Genomic DNA, 18,774 nt, shown 5'->3' with positions numbered 1-18,774 from the left:
GACACATAAGGGGAGAGCTTTTTGTTTCTGATTTTAGACAGCTCAGAAAAAGACGCAAGCTCTTTATGCAATACGCTGGGAGACAAATGCTTGTAATTGCTGTATATGTTTGTCAGCTTAAGTGTAGAATTGTGGTAATTGCAATTTGTGTTTGTGTGGGTGATTGTGTGTAAGGCAGGAGTTTCAGCAGTTATGAATATAGCTCCATTTAAATGTGGTTCACGTAGTTTTCAACCCTTCTTGTGCTATTAACTCCTGCTAACTTCCACTCAAATACACAAAGCAGTTTTAATTGAGGTGGACATAGATGTAATGCTGATTTTTAATTACTGTGTTTGGTGAAAAGAATGACCTATTTAAACCTATGCAAATAGTGAATATAATTAAATACATATTTGTGTATTCTTTTTATGAAACCATATTAATCACATGGGTTTTAGCTTGCCACCACACAAATGTACTTTACTGAAAGTTTAAGTTAAGTACACTTAAAAAACTGTGTAGGATTGCTGGTAAATTTTAGTGGTCGACCGATATATTGCCAAGGCCGATATATCGGCTGAAATGTGCCATTTTTCAAATATCGGCATGGGCCGATATGTTTTTCTGTTTGGCCGATGTGTTCTTTTATTTTGACGGCGCACCTGAGCGCACACAGTGCTCACACTCTCACTCTTGTTCGTCGTCGTCGTTAACAGTTCTGTCTAATATGGATAGAATCGGTTTAACAAAGGAATTTATGTATACAGAAAGTATTATAAAAATTGTTTTTATATTAGGCCAATTAGTAATAGAAAGGCAAATATTATAATAATTTCTCGTTTGCCGTCAGCTGTGATATCTTGTGAAGTGTGCATGTGTATCCAGCATGATCACGTGTTCTCTGTGTGACGGTCGGTCTGTGTGAATTGAATGCTTTAAACTTTAAACTCGTGATTTCAAATTATGCTGCGCTTTATGCATTTGCCCACTGTCATATTCATGACATTTTCACTGTATGTAAAAATATTAATTTATTTGTGAAAAGTACAGTCATCTAAAGTATAAGTATGTTTCTTTTACACATTTATTTTTTAATCCATTGTCAAATGATTTCAAATTTCTTAAATATTAATAATAATAATGAAAATATATATATTTGTTTTACATCTGCATCGGCTGTGAAAAACACATGTCGGTTGACCACTAGTAAATTTCACAAATGATTAATGATTGAATTAAAGGTAAAATTGTATTTAAATTAAGTAGAAAATATTTTCTTGTAAAACATACTCCAATAGTCTTTATTTACTCAAATGTTATTGTATTTATTTTTTATTAACCATTTGTTCATTTAATATTTGATATTTTGCAATTTAATAATTTAGTATTTTGATATTTAATAGTTATAATGAATTGCAGTTAGTGTTTTTTGGCATCTACCTGAATTTTATGAATTGTGACCTTTTTATTTTGAATATAAATCCTGCTGATTCATATTTGATTGAGTTACTTTTACTGAAACAAATAGTTCTGAATCGTATCATCCTGAACATGAAAAAATTTATTTTATTTTATTAGTTTATTTTATTTTTATTTCATTTTAGAATCACTTGACTACAGCTCTTAGTATTAAAAACTTCATTACATCTGCTATTTTTATATACTGATTTTAACTTTTTTTGAAAGAGCATAAACTTGAAAACACTATTCATGCCATTTTAATATTTGAATATTGAAGTAATATTTGAATATGATTAGCATTTTTTTTGTTATTGCATTTAATTGCATAATGAATTGTGATTTGGTCTTTGCTTTAAATTATAAATCTTGCCAATTCTTATCTGTCAATCTAGAAATATAACATTTAAATAATTTAATCATATAAATCTAACTAATTGCAGTTTGATACATTAGTGTGTAATATTTAAAACATATACATATGAATCGTGAATCAATTTGATTGGTAACCCAAAAATTTGCAACCCTAATAATCTATAGCCATCTTTATACCTCAAAGATGGTGTTGCATTATGTGATTCTCATGCATTAGCCATGCTTAAAGCAGATGTGGCATTCCATTTAAGCAGAACCAAAGCCTAAATCCTGCAGTAAGCTCTGGTATTTCCTCAAGCAAATGCAAATCTTGGGTTTCACAATAAAATATTTTTATATAAGATTAAACTTAATCTAGACAGGTGAATGTTTTAAAATGATGTATAACCTTCATAAAGCTCACATTAGCGGTTGGTTTAGCAACACGAACCTTCTCGACTTCCTCTCTCCAGAGGTTCTGTCTCACATTTCCCCCTACACTACCCAAATTTGCCGCGGCCATCATCTGCCACGCCAGGGCTGTGGCATGGTCAGAGGTCACGTTAGTACAGCGGATAATTAAACCGGCAGTGGCACTTCGTCTGCCCAGCACTGGGCTTTCCCTACACCTGTCACTGTTAATTGACCATTATGCATATATGAATCTACATTATTATAATCTCATCAGTCAGTCTCAAAGATGTTTGGTGGGGCGAGAGGTCATTTTATGAAGCACTTCCCTTGTGGTGTGAGAGGAGGAGGAAGAAGACCCTGCAGCTGAGGCAGATGTTCGCTCTGTAGGCACTGCTGGGTGAGCCTCTGTCAACCACTGGAGGTACACGCAATGGGCACACTGACTCATTTTTGTGATGGGGTTAGAGTAATAATTTCTGAATGATGAGATATGTGCATGTGTGTGTCATGCATATACATGCGCATATATGGACATGAAAAATGTAGAGTCACACTGAAGGCATCAAGGGCTATTTGACCAAGAAGGAGAGTGATGGGGTGCTGCGCCAGATGACCTGGCCTCCACAGTCACCGGACCTGAACCCAATCGAGATGGTTTAGGGGTGAGCTGGACCGCAGACAGAAGGCAAAAGGGCCAACAAGTGCTAAGCATCTCTCGGGGAACTCCTTCAAGACTGTTGGAAGACCATTTCAGGTGACTACCTCTTGAAGCTCATCAAGAGAATGCCAAGAGTGTGCAAAGCAGTAATCAAAGCAAAAGGTGGCTACTTTGAAGAACCTAGAATATGACATGTTTTCAGTTGTTTCACACTTTTTTGTTATGTATATAATTCCATGTATAATTCCACATGTGTTAATTCATAGTTTTGATGCCTTCAGTGTGAATCTACAATTTTCATAGTCATGAAAATAAAGAAAACTCTTTGAATGAGAAGGTGTGTCCAAACTTTTGGTCTGTACTGTATATATATATATATATATATATATATATATATATATATATATATATATAATGATTCCCTTCATCCCCTGAGGTAACAACAACTATATTGAAGGGGTTTTATATACAGTAGTCAACAGACGACCTTATAAAAAATAATAAATCCTTTTATTAGTTTGTGGGTTTGCTTGAGCTAGAAAGAGCTGCTGAACATAAAATGTGCAAAAGGATTTTGAAAAAATACCCTTAGAAAGAGCTACTTAACATAAATAAAATGTGAAAAGGATTTTGAAAAAATACCCTTAGAAAGAGCTACTGTATTACTTCATTAGCTTGCATCTGACCTGCAGCGATATCATTCTGGCTTGGTGGGGTGTCAGCCGGCGAGTCATCTGATTCTGACCGTGTTCTTTTAGTACTCAGAGTCTGAAGCCAGGAGGTGTATTACAGAAAATAGGGTTAACTTACTGTGAACTAAACCCTGAACTCTCGGTTGATTAACCCCAAACCTTGCTTACTCGAGGTATGTGGTTCCAAAAACGCATCCGGGAGTAAGTTCATTCAACTCAGGGTATGTTCCTGGTTAAGACTCAAGACATTCTCAACAGAGCGACGAATCGACGAGTCACTATAGAAACGGACGCTAAGAAAAAGCGTGCCAAGCTGTTTCTTTCTTCTTCTTTTGTTCGTTAGTTGTTTACATGCTTAGTGCATATCTCCACCTCATTGATGGCTGTGCAATCTTTTTTTTTTTTTCATTTAATCTTTAATCCTTGAGAATGTGAATTATATTGTTTGTTTTATGCTAATTATACATTAAGTCATATCAGATATATATTTTGATTTATAATTTAGACATAGAAAATAACACTCCATGTGTGAGATATAACATGTAATAAATGAAATATATAAATATATAAGTTAAACATTACATTGTCATAGTGTTTTATAATTTATACTTACCTCTTAATACATAATTTATAGATAATTTTTGTATATGCCAATAAAAGAAATAATCATATTAAAATAATATATTACCTTATTTATTACTTAAATTAGCACTTCCTCATTAACACATCATATATATATATATATATATATATATATATATATATATATATATATATATATATATATATATATATATATATATATATATATATATATATATATATATATATATATATATATATATATACGACTTAACCCGGAGCAGAGAGTGAGTTGCTATGACTACTAACATACCCTGAAAGTTACCTCCGTTTTTGGAACCGAAGTTTGAGGTTATCCGCTTACTTACTCTTAAACATACCCGGGTATGTCCCATAGCCTGCTTTCTGGAATACCCCCGAGGAGAGCATACTAAGTGTTGTTCACTGTATTTGTATTTTTACAGAGCCGAGTGTGCACGTTTCACACACCCTATCCGGCCACGTTGAGTTGTTAACACTGACAGCGCCGCGTCGCTTCCATTATGAGCGCGCATACCGTGAGCCTACATTGGAAATAACGAACCTGAGCGTGCAAAAGACACGATATGTGAACAGCCCCTAAAACCTCTATTAAAACAGATGTCCAAATGAACATACCGGTACGCTAAAAGCACGTTCTGGGCGCACGGAGAGGTGGCGGTACGCTCAAGGACTATATTTGGAAGTTACAGCACTTAAGTTAAGTTAAAGCACCCACTTAAAGCACTGTATATATATATGGTTTTTTTTTGTTTTTTGTTTTTTGTTTTTACAAATATCAATTAAATGCTAGGCCATTAGTATTTTCAACAGCAAAAAAAAAAGGTTTTAAGCCATTAATCTCTTATAAGTAATATCAGTTTACATTTCCAAACATTCATTGTGCCATTAATTGTAATAATCCAATGAGATTTTTGTATGCGCAAGGAGTCTGACAACAGCTGGTGATCCACACAGAGATCTGATCTCACCATCATCAGTCTGTCTGGAATAACATGAAGAAACAGAACAAACTGAGACAGATTAAATCCAGTAGATCTGTGGCAATGTCTCCAAGATGCTTGAATAAACCTACCTGCAAAGCTATACTTGTGAAATGTTTTAGGCACTTGTGTAAAAAGTGAGGATGCTTTCAATAACAATGTCATAAATAGATTTAATTTATCAATTAACTTCTGTTAACTAAATCAAATCAACATTTGGTGTGACCGCCCTTTGCGTTTCAAACAACTTTTGTCCTAGGTACACTTCCATGCGGTAGTAGGACAATACTAGCGACAATGAGCAGATAGAATAGGTATCTCTGTAAACAAGCAAGTAATCGATCGCGTGCCTGCTTTAGGAGGAGTTGGGGATGGAGGATGGGTGAGCGCATGTCTGTGTGATAGATAAGCGTTTGAAAAGCTCTCTTGAGTCAAGTGAGTGTCTGTGCAATAGACTAGTCCCTGAAAAGCTGTCTTAGCATGCATCTTTCTGACAGACTGAGGCAAGAGAGTGTACTATAGATGAGCTTTAATGTCTTGCTTAAATGGTATTGGGAGTAGTTACAGATCAGTTGAGCATCAGATAATGGCTGGCTGTCACACCATGGTCTGCCAGAACTACACTTAAGCTCGAATCAGTCATTCGTCTAGCATTTATAGCATTAATTTTGTTTGTAACTTTTCTAAAGAAACACCAAAGTTGGCTTTGATATAACAACCTTATATAAGACTGCATTTATTTGATCAAAAGTACTGTACAAACAGAACTACTGTGAAATGTTATCACAATTTAAAATGACTGTTTTCCATTTGAATATATTTTAAAGTGAAATTTATTCCTGTGATGCAACGTCGATTTTCAGAAGCCATTACTCCAGTCTTCAGTGTCACATGATCCTTCAGAAATCATTCTAATATGCTGATTTGTTAATATTTTGTGATAAACATTTCTTTCAGGATTCTTTGATTAAAAAGAAAGTCATGTCACAGTGTATGTTTTAATAATCTTACTGTTTATGCAAAAGCATTTGCTGAAGGTAAATGATGAGGCTAGAGATATTTTTGGAGAAAATGTAAAGAACTATGTATTTTCACTTGTAAGCAGAATACATTCCAGCATGTTGATTGATCACATCAAGGCAGTCAGCTTGTATGCAGGTCCTTAACTAACAGAAAACAGAAAGAAAGAAAACAAACTTGCTGTTGGTTTGCACCAGTCATAAAAATATACTGTAAAATGTTTAAATAATGCAACACTGTGTGAGACTATAATAGATATTGACTTTTTCCAAAAGGGTTAGAGAACTCAACCTATACATGCAGAACAATTATATCCATTGCCCTCCAACATCTAAATTTAGTGTCTGTTTTTTATTGTTTTGCTCAGTACACACAATTTGCTCGATAATCATTGAAAGGGCTCCTATAATTAATCTAATATTCTGGGTTAAATACAAGTTGAAGTTTGTAATTGCAGAAATAATGATTGTTTCCAAACAACTCCCCCTATCTGTCATTGGTCAGATAAACAGATAGCCCCAGAATTCCTACAATGTTTGCTTAATAGAGTTTTAAGCACATTTATGTCACCAACTTACCGTTTACAGCAGCAGTTTAGCCACAACCTTGATTTCTAATGATCCTGAAGACACTGACTAGCATGCTCAGGTGGGTATGATTAGAATTAGAGCTAAACAGGAAAATGGATTTTGTCGGCCAGATTTGACGATCCCTGGTTTACATTTTAAAGAGCAAATATTATTGAGCCAAAATAATTTTATTTCACCCTACTCTTTCACGATAGAATTTAACTCTGAATATTCCCTAACATACCGAGAATACTTTTCTAAAGTATTATACTCCTCACGCGCCAAAGAAAGACATTCGTGCTGACCTATAGCATGCATGATAAAGGCATATTTCATGAAAATTCTTCTATTATGAGCGGCGCGCTTGCCGCACATTTACATTTGAAAGTTTGTGGGGATTTATTTACTCATCTGGCCTAATATATTGAATAAATGTTTGCAGGAATTTCCTTTATTATAAACTTGAAAGCTGTGGGAATTAATAAAACTATAGTAGCGCCTGCAGGTGTACAGCTGTATGCACTGTACGTACCATGAGCTCTCAGACTGACCTGAGATTTGCCCCGCAATCATTTCAGCAGTTATCATACGTTTCCCTTATTTCTGTCGAGCAAAAGTAAATACCATGAATGTGTCGTGGAAGAAATAGTAAGGAGATATTTTAATTATTTATTAATAAACTAGTTAGTGTCACAACGATGAAGTTGCCGAACCTGACTCACTATCTGCTCATTGGACGTGTCTTTAGAGAGAAATGCATCTTTACGGATTACAATTATGAAAGAGTTTTTGTTTTCGATTAGAATAATTTCATTTTAAATTAGCCTAGTAATTTAAAGCTTTCTATAGATATATTTGTCATGTCTGTGAGGCATATATTAGCTGAGTTTTGGTTCATTTTTGTGAAGCGTTCCTGCTCAAGAAGAGACGGCAGAAAGCGCATCATGTTAGTTTTCTTTATTTTATAAAAGCCCAATGTTTTGTTGATAGTGTGAGTGTAGCCTACACATAAAAGAAGACCTTTTAAAGTTCAGAATGATGCTGTATTACTCCTACCTTTATGAGCAAAAATGACTGCGTAGTAGAGCTGAAAATCTTTGTCCTAACCCGACGGGACCCGATGGGTTCGGTCGGGTTCGGGCTTAATTTATATCATCTTACGCGGGCTTGGGCCGGGCTCAGGCTTTCGCTCCTGTTTGCGAGGTAAACGAGTGGTCATGTGATGTGTTTCGATTAGTGCGAGAAAGATGCGAAAATGGATGCTGAGTAGGTGTAACGGAGGCTTGCCTCTGGCGATTACGTTTTGGTTGCACCAGCAACTAAAGCAAAGTCTGAGTTGTGGAAAAGTTTTGACCATGTTTATAATGAGAATACTGAGTGAATAATGACGCACCATCAGTGAGCGCAGGAACACGCTGAAGACATCTACAGTGGACTCAAGTTAAGGTTTTTATTTTTCAATATCAATGAATATTTAGTTATTTTTTTAATAACTAAATATTCATTGAGTCTTAAATGCATGATGTGGACAGAGTATATACCCTATTGTGGGATTATTCTTTTATTAAATGTCAGCTGTTAGTGGCGAAGCAAGTCCCGCGGCGCCTTTATCTTAAGTCCGTTATTGCCAAATACCCATCTTAATTTAAAATTTATCTTAATTTAATTTGTTAAAAAAGACTCGTTTTTATTGGTGCGTTGGTCTATTTATAGCCTAAATGAGCCTATGTCTACACTGTAAAACCCGACAAGTTAACTTAACTCAAACCGTTTGAGTAAACCGATTGCCTTGACTGTAATACCCGACAAGTAAACTTAACTCAAACGGTTTGAGTAAACAGATATCCTTAAGTTATGTTAACTCAAACCATTTGAGGAAACCGATTGCCTTAAACCGTTTAAGTTGAAAAAACTCACAGTTATGAGTACTTTGAACTTAATTCAGTTGAGTTCACTGAAAGAAGATATACATTGCAATTAAGTAATTAAGTGATTAATTGAGTGATAATTGAGTTTAGTGATGAACACCTGCTGTTAACAAACAGAATTACTGAAGAAAAGAGAGAAAGGAACTGCAGCTGACTTCAGACACAGCCTCACTCAAACCTGACAAGTTATGTTAACTTAAACCGTTTGAGGAAACCGATTGCCTTAAACCATTTAAGTTGAAAAAACTAACAGTTATGAGTACTCTGAACTTAATTCAGTTGAGTTCACTGAAAGAAGATGTACATTGCAATTAAGATTAACTAAGTGCTGATTGAACATTAGTGATGAACAGCTGCTGTTAACAAACAGAATCACTGAAGAAAAGAGAAACACAAGAACTACTACAACTGACTTCAGACACAGCCTTAGATGAAATCAACTGAAATAAAATACATGAAATCTCTCAAGATCTGATTAAACAACCCCACAAACAGCATCACCAGCTGCACTTATTAATAACCAGACTGACTTTATTTCTGTCAGACGTCTACAGAAGATCTTATTGAGAATGAACTAAGGTTTAGATGTTGATTTATTGTTTCATATGAAGTAACCATGTTAGAGATCAGTGTTTGTATTAGTTGGGCTCTTGACCCTTGACTTCTGTCTTAGTCTTTTCTCTGGCTGTTATAACCGTGTGTTTCTAAAACATATTTGTTGTAATTCAAAAGCCCAGAAGAAATGCCATCAGGTGTTAACCTGTACCTAGGTGTAGGTTGTTATACTTTAGTGGTTGTTATACCACTGTCGGGCCAGTACGAGCCAGGGCTTAAAATGGGCCGGACGGGGCTAATTGCCTCGGGCCTATAGCACCGAGGCCAGAATAGCGCAGGGTTTCCAATGTCAAGCCTGAAGCTCCGCTGCGCTTCACTAAAACACGCCCTTTATATGCCTCTCAGGAGTCACGTAACCTCATAATTTCACCAACAAAGAGAAGTTATCAGAATACTAATAAGAAATAAATCACTGGAACATGTGCGATCACACACGAACACGATAAAAGCAGCCGTTTGTTTGCATGCTTTGTTAAATATTCAAATTCAAAAGCATCGATGTTTTACTATAGAATAAATTATGCATTGATCATAATGAATTAATTTATCAGGACCCAAAATTAATCACACAGAAATAAATGTATTTATATTTTATTTATTTTATACGCTTATGAACACAGCCTGCTTATTCAGTCAAATTTGTTTCTGTTTATTTGTAGCCACAGTAGCCTATATACGTCACATTAAGAATGAATGATAATATCTTTATTTTTTTTAAAAGCTCCCGAACAAAAACATTATATTTTTATGATAGGCAACGTGGAGCTATAACTCTCAAGACGAGATTTATGACAGATAATATAAGTTATGAAGCGGTCATATTTACCATGTTAACTATGGTAACGTTAATGTTTAGCGTGCATAGTCTTTTACATCGCTTAAAATATTTCTGCCTTGTATGGTGATTATAATCCACATCGGATCGGATTATGTTATTTCAAACACTCGCTGCTGACTAAAAGTGAGTTTTGAGCAACTTATTTTAAAAAGTTTTTAATGCTAGTGTTAAAGCTGTTATCTTTCTGAAATGATCTGCAGCGCTGAGCTCTGAGAAACTCTGCCTTTGTTCGTAACCCCTCCTCTAGCCCCAGCTGGCCGTAATTCTGATAAACTGTTGGACAAGGACCGGGCTAGGCCAACACTGTTTTGTTTTCTGTTGTTTTCCTCTGTGAACATGTACTTGATAGATGTATTTCCCCATTTTTGTTGAGTTTAAAACGAGTGACATTCGTTCTGCTCTCTCTGATCATTTGTTCCTCCAAAACATAAAATAAAATAAAATCTGCGGGCGCCCCTGTGTGATTTACAGACAATCCACCACTGAAATTCAGAACCTGATTAAATATAACTCTGTTATAGATTTGTGAAATGAAATTGCTGTTTTAAATTTTCATGGTTTTTCCAGCTTTTTATGACCGTACGAACCCTAATAAAAGCAACTGATGCACGGTTATCACTTACACTGGTCCACCAATGTAATTGCATGAATGTTACCTTTTCCTCCTCTAATCACATTGCTGGATCCGTTACCTCACTTTGTTCTGGGACCTTGCAATTTATAAATTAAGCACTGGTGTAAAGCGTTTCTGGTTTTTTTATTCAGCTTAGCTACAGTGATAGCTGAATGTTTTATTAAAAGTGGGATGAACATGCCCCCCCCCCATATTCTACGCCCATGGGTTATACATGTCTCTCTTTCTGCACCAATACAAATGTGTGTGCTCATTGCACTCATTTTGCTTATGTTAATTGCATTAGACCTACAGTCAAACCAAAGATTATTCAGACACCTTCAACATTTCACACATTATCACAGTTTATTTGCAATAGTTCGGAAAATAGTAATAAATTATGACAAGAACTCAGTTAAACTGTGACAGAACAAATTTATCTTGATAATGTCAGATAATACTTAAGCAAAACATGGTCAGGTCATAGTGTCTGAATAATTTTTGGTCCCAAATGTTAATCAATTTTAATAGTAGTCCACTGTATGAACAATTCTGGGGTATAATATGTCACAATTTACTTTATTTTACTTTCCTCACATAAAAAAAAAAAACGCAACATTTCACAAAAAAATTTCATCGCTGTTACAGTATTTGTTTAACCAGTGGTTCCCTGCATTATCAAGGAAAGTGTCTTGTGATTACAGTACTGAGCCGCTGCAATGGAGCAGCTCTAATGTGCTATTAAATTAAAGACGAAAGAGCAATAAAATGAACAGTGAAAGTAACAAAAGCTTATACAGTACATTTTAACTGGCATAATTAAGTGTGAGAATAACTGAAGGAAATTTCTGTTTGTTAAATGAAGCCAGCTCACAAGTTTTCTTTTTCTTTTCTTTTTTTCTGTACCCAATATTGTATTAAAAATAACAAATACTATATAAATATATCAGACTTGTTCTGGAATAATATATATATATATTAGCATCTTGACAATTATTTGTTGAATTTAGAATATTTCTTGTTGACATTCCAGTAAACATTTACAGCACTGTTTACAGCACGGTTCTACTTAAAATAAGTGAATATGCAAATTCACTCTATGCCAGAAGGTGGTGCTTTTAGAGCAGTAGAATTATAGCCTTTACATTTAAAGTAAACACTATGTCATTACAGGCATTATACTGAGATAATATGAAAATAAAATGCCATCAGCACTTTCCCCTCCAAAATTTCTAGTCTACAGGTATGATTTAAACACCATAATGACACAAATCGAAACTATCATAGATCGAAACTATCACTTAACCAATTTATTTTAATTAATCGTAACATAAAGACATGTACAAAGGATAGTTCTCATGCTAGGCTTCTTTACTAGCGCATTGTACATTCCGCTTACAGTATATCGGTGGAACATACCAACTATACAAAATGTGTGGGGGAAACCTAAACTGAACCATTCACAACATATACTACAAGCCCCTGTTTGGGACAGACAGTTTAGAGGGAATAGCCCATTATACAGCACTAGCATTGGTAAAGAAAGTAGTCGGAGTATTGAATTAGGCTCATCATCATAAAGGCAATCTATTGTATGCTGCGCCATAAATAATAAAATAATCAATAAAAACCAGTGCAAAAGCTAGCGAGGAGTGACAGTTTTCAATGTTCTGCAACAAAGAATTTAATGAAAGATTAATTTGGCAAGCATTGTGTACATAAAGTATAAAAACAAGGTAAACAGATGTGCTTTAAAACTGTTCACTACAGGAGGCTAGTGAATGGCAGCAGAGACAGTAGGTGGTCCAGATGTTTGGTACGTAAACCAAAAAGCAGATATTTTGGGGTCTAAAGCAATGTTGGATCCAATTGTCTTTCACTGTATGAACAAATAACCTAAATGTCATCTTTTTGGGGTGAACAATTACTTTAATAGAATTTTGGACATTTTTTACTTCAGGAAGTACACTTGCACAGGCTGCAAAATAAACCTCTGGTGACTTAAAATGTTAATTACTACTATGCAGAAGAAGAATACTTGCACAGCGAGTGGTTGATCAAACCCAGTGGTTGTCATGGAAACACAGACTCGAAGCATTTAAAATAGGAAGATGCTAAATGAAGATTGTCAGAGTAGCGACTCTTTAGTTTCAAACACCACTCCCACCAGTGCGCCGTTATTCCACAACAATGCATTAGTTACCCTGTGACACAGACGACCCTGAAAGTAAATGTTTAGCAGTTTTTAAATGTCACATCAGTCAGTCATTTTCATCATTTTTGTATAATACAGAGTTATTTTGCTGCTACTGCCTCGTGTCCTCTGGGAAGGCTTCTGTTACGTGTCAGGGAAATGATGATAGGCTCGAGAACATCAAGGTCTCAAAAGTAAACGTTGTTGCATGAAGCCTCGAAAACAAGTCTTTGGGGAAGTTCATTAGATGCTGAAACTTTAAATTAAAAGCTCACTGTGTGTGTATTCTGAGTGTGTGATCCCAGGATAAGAGGGTGTTTCTGGATGAGAGGAACAGTGCTGGTGGTGTGGTGTAATTGGAGATGCCCCTCTTTTGAGGAGGTTAACACACTTTGATTAAGCTTTGATTAGCTTCTCATTCAGCTAAACAGCAGCTGCCACTGCCTCGCTCTTTAATATGTTTACTACTTACACACTGACTCTTGCGTGCATGCACACACACACACACACACACACACACACACTCAATCAGGCTTTTAGAAACCATACTGTGCTTTTAAACAACCCAGGATTTTCTTCTCTGTACCCAGAACAAAATATCTACAAGGGCTGTACTAAATAATGTAAACACCTGGGAAATAATTTTAATATTAGATTTTTTATTATGGTGTTTTATCACCCTTGCCTTTAATACAGGCTCCAACCTTCTCTGAATAGATTGCACAACTTCTAAATGGTCTCCAGTTGAATGTTGTCTGTGGTTGTTTTGTTTTTTTTCTTCGTCTTCTTCTGTGGAAACAAGTAGTCTTCAAGTAGTTGTTGTTTTTTTTGGACACAGTCCTTATTAGTGAACTCTGTTTATGTTGTAATAATCGTAAAGACTGTTTCTTAAAACACCAAAATTGTTTGGGAGTCTGAAACAGCTTGCCAAAGTTTTCCAGGTTCCAAGTTTACATAAAAAAGATTACATGGTTCCTGTAGGTAGGATCTTCTCCAATAAAAAATTATTTAACTTCATTTATTCTGTTCAGTCTAATGAGGTCAGATGTGAGTAAAAACATGAACACATTGGAAAACTGCTTTATAGTAAAAATTGAAGTAGTAATTGTAATTGAAAGCAGCACACTGATACTGTTCATTCATGTTTAAAACCCTCTGGAGTCTAAGGGTATTTTTGGGGCCTGGAGAAGTTTTGTCATGCCCTGACATTTGTGCTTTTTTCAGTTGCTTATAAACATCTAAATGTCTAAAGTCTAATCTCGCTGTAATCAGCATAAACTGGGCTATAATAATATGTGAGCAGCATGTATGTACATGATTGCATTTTTGAGAAAACAATGTTTGTGGGTGGTTAGTGAAAAACTAAAAATGTTAAATCACTTGAATAAGGCCATAAAACACATACAGAACATTGGTTCCCGGGACTTTTGAGAACTGGAGCTTGTAGCCTTGAATTTTTCTTTCTAAATTATGTGAAAATCATCTTGTTTACTCACTTTACTCACAGAAAACAAAATATAATGATTTAAATTTTCTAAGACACTTTTTGTTTGTAAAAGTCATATGCGAGTAGGCGTCAACTATCATGAAAATCATTGTGATTTACACCTGAGAAGACAAAGGCCCGCATAATGAGCTGCATAATGAGCCTCTCAGTCATCTGTGCCACTGAGAGGGAAGAGTTACAAGAAAGAATGTGAGAACAAAATAAATCTATATAATTTTATGTTTGTAGTTTATTTAGAATATATTTATACCACAAAATAATTTTATATTCACTTGTGAGTGCAGTTAAACAGTTTATCAGGAACAATCAAAGCTGACTTTCAAAGCTGAATTTTTTGCATCATTACTCCAGTCACACAATCCTTCAGAAATCCTTTTAACAATCTGATTTTCTAAAAAAAAAAAAACTTTTATTGTTATTATTATTATTAATGTTGAAAAGAGCTGAGTATATTTTTTCAGGTTTTTGGGGGGATAAATTAAAAGAACAGCATTTTTACATTTATTTGTTACATTGTTATTATTTACATGAAGCTTTTGAATGGTATAGTGTATTGTTATTAAAACTTCATAATGTTTCACTTGATTATACACTTAAGTCAGGAATTATAGTTTGGAAAAAGTCTAACTAGTAAAATGTTTACACGTTATGTGAAAACTAGTACAAGTATATACATAAAAAAGACTTACTCATGTTTATGATCTGTGCTGAGTAAAGTGCTTCATTCTTTTTTTTGAGGAAATCTCAGATCCTGAGGTAATCCACTTCACATCTTTTGGGGGTGAATTATGTCTTATTCCTCTCATCGCGTAAAATAAAAAAACAGTAAAATAAAAAAAACTTGAAGAACAGTCTCGCTGCTTTGTATTCTTTTGTGTGGGTGTGTTCAAGCCGCGGGCTTCAAGTGAAACATTAATCTCAATAGCGCGTTCAGTGCGTGGGCGTGGTCGCATTAGATATAATGAAGGGAGACGTGAAAAACGGACATCGCGTTGTTTTCATATGGATTACTTTATCACAAAATATTTGTTTTCGGTAGCACTTGTTTAGTTTAAAAGTAGACATGTCAGGCTTTCTCTAGATATCTCTCTCATGTCTCTTCGTTGAGTATTCACGGAGTTACAGTTCATTTTAATGACACGTTTCTAAATGAAGATCACCGCAGACCAAGGCTACAGACAGCCCTCCTTGTTTGTTATCTTTATTTTATAAATGCATAAATGCAACAACAAGTTTTGTTGTTATTATGTCTGTATACAAATAAAAGTAGACCCTTTACAGATTCGATTGATTTATTGCTCTTATCTGTATGATCAAAACTGAAAGTGTATATATATATATATAATATATATATATATATATATATATATATATATATATATATATATAGGCTATATAAATAAACATGACGTGACTTGACTGGAGAACATAATTGCAGAGCTTGTGCAATATCCACATCACTGTGATCAGATGCTTTCTTAACTGCTGTTTTCTCCAACACTGCCATATTTGTCTTATGTTTATTTTGTTATTGACAGGGAAGTGTGCAGCACTTATTCACTTACATATTAATTTAAAAGCCGCTTCCAGCATCGTGGGAGGTGGTGGAATTTTTGCTAACGAAGAATGAAAAATAACTTTACTATGAGTATATCGAGGCCTTAAACGTGAAGGATCAATACGTTTTCCACTTGCAGTGTTATTTGTCACTATTTGAAATCTTGTAAATACATGCTTTAAAATCTTCTTCTCACGAGCAGCTTATGAAATTCTAGATTTGATGTTTTAAAATAGATTTGGTGAGTTTCCATGGAATAAGAAAGTAAATATATACAATTGTCAATGCAATTCCATAGACTTGATAAATGTTAAGTATAGGTTATCATTTTACAACCAGATATTAGTTTAAGAATGTGACCTAGCCTTCAATAAGTGGTTGCATTGTCCAATCAGAGTTCTTCACCACAATCTAAAAAAGAAGGCTGAAGATGGAATTTCCTGACTCTCTTGGATGCAATAAAGATTGCATTTGTCAGCAGTGCATAAGTGGGTGTGATTATACATATGCATGCTAAATTCAGCAAATTCTCCGGGAATACTGGGCAAAGGATATTGAAGAGCTGCAGTATTTATGCAGATGGTTTAGTTTATTTCCCTTCATAAAATCAGCTGTTTTTTTTTCCTCCAGTAGCACAATATTTATGGCTTCATTTACTAATCTTTAAAATCACTTTATAACGTGACTCAGCAGGTTATCAGATTTTTGGCACTGTTTTATCTAAGGGACAAAGCTGCTGATTCAGCATGTTTTAGAAGCATTTAAGTAGCGATTATTGTTTCATTCATTAGTAATGGCTTAATTTAAGATGGCTTTTTGGGATTAGCTCTTAGATCAAAGTTCATGAAAAGCGATTTTTCACCAATGGCTTAATCCTATTATATAATACCATTGCAGCATACTAATTAAGTTTAATCAATGTAAGCATTATTCAGCTCATTAATAGAGTGTCACTCACTGTGCTTTTTTTTTTTTTTACAGTTATCTGTCTTGTTGGACTTGGTTTAGTGGTGTTCTTCTTTAGCTTTCTTCTGTCCATCTTCAGATCAAAATATCATGGATATCCTTACAGGTGAGATCTATCAGTGTTGAAACTCACTCTCATTATACTTAAGTATTTGTCCTTGTAATATAACTTTAGCTTAGATTTTAATGTATCACTCTGGTTTGACTTTTACAGCAATATTCTTGGTTCAATTGAAGTTCTGTAGCATCTGTTGATTATGCCTTTTGTTATCCCACAAAAAAAAAAGGTTTACACTTATGGTAATGAGTACTGAATTATACGCTGTTTTAATTAAACAATTTGCATCATTTGATAAAATTTTCAAAGAAAAAAACTTTTCTCTCTCTGATGCATTCATTGACTGCTCATTGATTTGTTTAGTGAATAAAATTTAGATCATAAAAAAAAAACATTTCTTTAATTAAAAAGCTCACTTTAGCAGTCAACTTTTGGGGTTTACTTTGCTTCTTAAGTAAGTTGAACTAAGGATATGTTGCTATATAGTCAGTGTTTGGAGAAAGAAAAGCCAGCACTCTTCACAAGCTTCACTGAATGAAAAATGAGTCAGTGAATGGAAGTAAACAAGAATGTTTTGTTTACATAACAGATTCTTTTAAAAGCACTGAAATGTATTCTAACTGGAACATTCCTTTTACTTGCTGTAGCGTTCATGTACATCAGCCTTGGCAGAATAGCTAGCTAATGAATCAAATAAAATGCATTAAATGTACAGCAACTGTGGTTGCTGTTGGTAATTGTAGAGACTCCGGCCAATTACCTTTTTCAGTCTTTAGAGGTCTACTCATAATGATTAGACGGTGACGTCACTTCCAGTCAGCAACCATTTCATCATTCACACTCTTCTCTTTTTCCTTATCACTCTTTTTCAGCTTCCTGATTAAATAAGATCATGCCATGGGAAAAAAAGATGTCGTTCCACTGGGGTTTCATGGATGAATTAAACTACAGCTTGACTGTAAAGCACTGCATGTGTGATCTAAGATAAATAAACTAAACTATTACCCACTGCCATGCACTGTGTGATCTGTCCATTGAAGTCAAATGAATAGTTTTCTTGCTTATATGACCAGTTTTCATTTTTAATTGCAAATTGAGGATTGTATCCTGAAGGTTTTGTGGAGAGTATGTTCGTGCATTCTTCTATGTGTGTGTGTGTGTGTGTGTGTGTGTGTGTGTGTGTGTGTGTGTGTGTGTGTGCGCACATATGAGGCTGTTATTTGTTATTGCCATTTATGATACCTCTCTTGAGGCCATCGTGCACGCCTCAGCAGATTGTGTCCTCTTTTTGTCCCCTTCAGTCGCTTTTTTTTCGTCCTTATAACTGGCTTCTCCCCTTCTCTCTCTCTCTCTCTCTCTCTCTCTCTCTCTCTCTCTCTCTCTCTCTCATTTTAAATCTGTGAAGGAATATTCAAATATTAGATTTTTCCCCCTTTTATTTAAGCTGGGTCGTGAAAGGGGCTTGTAATCTTCTTTATTAAAACCAACTACGCTACCACCGATCCAATTAAATTTGTTCCGATATCAGAACTAACATATTTATTGAACTTCAAACAAGAGAACTGGGTGATCACGTCCATGACATTTATCTTGAAAGCCGCATATTTCCTTAAAGGATGTAATCTAAATTATCTGTCATCATAGACAATAATGTCAGCCAATGCCTGCAAGCTTCTAATACACATTTATTGGCACATCTACTTCATTAAAACTTTTTTTTTTTTTGTCAAAGAGCATTTAATTAGT

At 34.8% G+C, this 18,774-nt stretch overlaps 1 protein-coding gene across 1 annotated transcript in view; it reads left to right on the top strand.

The window, feature by feature from the left end:
• tusc3 (tumor suppressor candidate 3) overlaps positions 1 to 18,042 on the top strand; it is a 96,828-nt gene extending 78,786 nt beyond the window's left edge. Inside the window, exons 9-10 of the mRNA XM_059552004.1 lie at positions 16,986 to 17,076; positions 17,901 to 18,042. Of these exons, the coding sequence (XP_059407987.1) occupies positions 16,986 to 17,076; positions 17,901 to 17,916 (107 nt within the window). The 3' untranslated portion in view covers positions 17,917 to 18,042. The remainder of the gene's footprint in view (positions 1 to 16,985; positions 17,077 to 17,900) is intronic.
• The last annotated feature ends 732 nt before the right edge of the window (positions 18,043 to 18,774 follow it).

The sequence above is a fragment of the Carassius carassius genome, chromosome 6, assembly GCF_963082965.1.
Source record: "Carassius carassius chromosome 6, fCarCar2.1, whole genome shotgun sequence".
Lineage (NCBI taxonomy): Eukaryota > Metazoa > Chordata > Actinopteri > Cypriniformes > Cyprinidae > Carassius > Carassius carassius.
Note: the sequence above shows the minus strand (reverse complement) of the source record. Positions and strands in the feature narration are given on the sequence as shown.